The following is a 2332-nucleotide window of genomic DNA, read 5'->3' as shown; positions in this document are numbered from 1 at the left end:
GCCTGCGGCAGCCGGCGGGAGCGCTCCAAGCAGAGGAAGGTGAAGAAGCGGCTGACGCTCGCTGCCCTTCTCTACCTCCTCTTCATGACGGGGGAGCTCATAGGTGAGTCGGGGGCCTTCTGTGCCGTCCCTCCGGCATGGTGCCTCACAGCTCGTCACCCTGCTCCGGCCGTGGCTTTGAAAAGGTATTTGCTGAGAGAAACCATCAGTCCACTAGAGAGACCACAGAGATGAGCTGCACGTGCACAGAGTGAGAGGGAATAAAGTCCACCTGTATTTTCCATGAAAGAATTTGGAACTTCTCTTTCCTGAATCTCTTACCAATCCCCCGAAGTGGTATTAAATATGCATATTTTTCTTTGTCTAATGGCTTTTTATTTGTCCTTTTAAGTTTTTAAGGTGTTTTTAACAAAGGAGAAGTGGCATGAACAATTTCAGTCACAGCATTGTTTGATCACTGCCCTAAAATCTTGATGTGTTTGCAACAAGAGAAAAAGAGGGTAATAGAGTTTCAAATGTGACATTACCATAAGAACAAAAGTAATATTGGGGGGGTATTTGTCCTTATTCACCAGATACAGCAATACACATGTTACTTAGAACTGAAAAGACAAGTCCTGAGCTATCAACAGCAATCCAGTGAAAAAGTCACTCTCTTGAGAACTTCTTGATGTCCTGCTGTGCTCTGGACTAGCATGTGCTCCATCCAGACATAAATCATATGAGCACAGTCAATTAAAGTGCTATTTTAACACCTTCTGCTACAACGTGTAAGAATACCAAGTAGTCACATTAAATTATTTGTAGTTTTTGTTAGTATTTGCAGAAGTATAGTGGGGTTTTACCTGAAAATGAGTTCCTATATAAAGATCTGATTGTTGGTCAGAAGAGTGAACCTATTGCTCAAGTTCAGCTTTTATTGCTCCCTCCTAATGACCGTGCAGGATGAGGAGACCTGTGCATTATACACCAGTCTGTACTGAACAACTGTGCTTTATCTAATAAGCTATAGCAGCATAGACTTGAAATAAAATGAGTGTCCCTGAGATGCATAGATTAGCTGTTAAATGTTATGACTTGGCCATTGTCTAATCATTTTTACAAAATTCAGTATTTATCTTTTAATCTCATTTCCTGTGTCCTGTTACTATTTGTTTTTTTGGATACATCCATGCCATGCAGTGCAAGTGTCTGCTGGGTGTGACTCAGCCTCCTGAAAAATGCTTAAACGCTCTCATCCACTGTCCCCTGTTTTGAGTTGTGGGGAGCACTACACAGTGCCACTACATTGATGTGTATGTTGAGCCAGGTCTCTCCATTGCAATTAATTGCTTTTAAATTTCTTTATTTTCAACATTCAAGTCTGAATCAGAGCTAATCAGATTAATTACTTGCCATAATTCAAACATGAAAAAAAAATCAAATCATAAAAACTTTCTGGAAGTGAAGAACAGTAGCATGGGACCCACATCCTCCTCCTGACTTCTGCAAATTAAGTCAATTGAGTGCTCGTGTGAAGTGAGCTTGAGCTCATGCTCTTGGATGATTTTGCTAGGACAGCTGTGAATTGTGTCTTTAAGACAAATTTGTGCAAGATGGATAGGAAGCAAAATGATTGCTAGAGGATAAATAATGCAGTTTGTCCCACAGACGCAGGGGAAGAAAACCCCTAGAATGAATGTTCCATTTGTCAGAGAAAGACCAGACTATTGACTGTGTCTGCCCCAGTTTTATTTGGGGCCTTATTTCAGGAACATGGGTTAATAGAAAAAAAGTGGGTTTGCCCTTCAGCATGTCTCAGTGTGTGGCTGGTCATTAATAACACTGCCACAATACATCAGCTTATTATGGCTAAGGCACTATGTGTCAAACTGGTTGTGGGGATTTGGCTGAACGCCTCCATTTGCCCCCTGGCTCCATGTTTTGTTCTCTGGCTGAGATTTTAGTTCAGCATGAACTCAGGTAAATTTGATAAGCAATAGTGTTGTATTTTAGGCTTAGACATCCTTTAACATGAGAGTGATGTTAACTGATTGTGTTCCTATCAGAGTTCTGATGTACACTGAATTTAGTTCATCTGAAGGGCCTCTTACTGAATAATGTCCAAGCTGTTGGCAGGTTGATGCTCCAGTCACTGGGAGTGTTTCTACTGGGGCTTTGGATCTGATTCATGCAGTTGTAGACATCTCCATAGCTAGTGCAGGGAGAGCTCTAGAAATAATAGATGTTGAGAGTAAAAATACTCTCTCATCACTGTCACATCATCTATTGTTCTTCCCATACAGTCAGGACTTGTGCAGGCTGAATTTGTCTGTACAGAGTGTTAGTGCTG

General features: G+C 41.4%; 1 protein-coding gene across 1 annotated transcript in view; it reads left to right on the top strand.

Moving 5' to 3' along the window:
- The first annotated feature begins 6 nt into the window (after nt 1-6).
- Nucleotides 7-2332, top strand: part of SLC30A4 (solute carrier family 30 member 4) — a 15850-nt gene continuing 13524 nt past the window's right edge. The window contains exon 1 of the mRNA XM_008640124.2: nt 7-103. Coding sequence (XP_008638346.2) covers nt 85-103 — 19 coding nt within the window. The 5' untranslated portion in view covers nt 7-84. The remainder of the gene's footprint in view (nt 104-2332) is intronic.

This window comes from Corvus brachyrhynchos, unplaced genomic scaffold (assembly GCF_000691975.1).
Source record: "Corvus brachyrhynchos isolate BGI_N302 unplaced genomic scaffold, ASM69197v1 scaffold97, whole genome shotgun sequence".
Taxonomy (NCBI): Eukaryota; Metazoa; Chordata; class Aves; order Passeriformes; family Corvidae; genus Corvus; species Corvus brachyrhynchos.
Note: the sequence above shows the minus strand (reverse complement) of the source record. Positions and strands in the feature narration are given on the sequence as shown.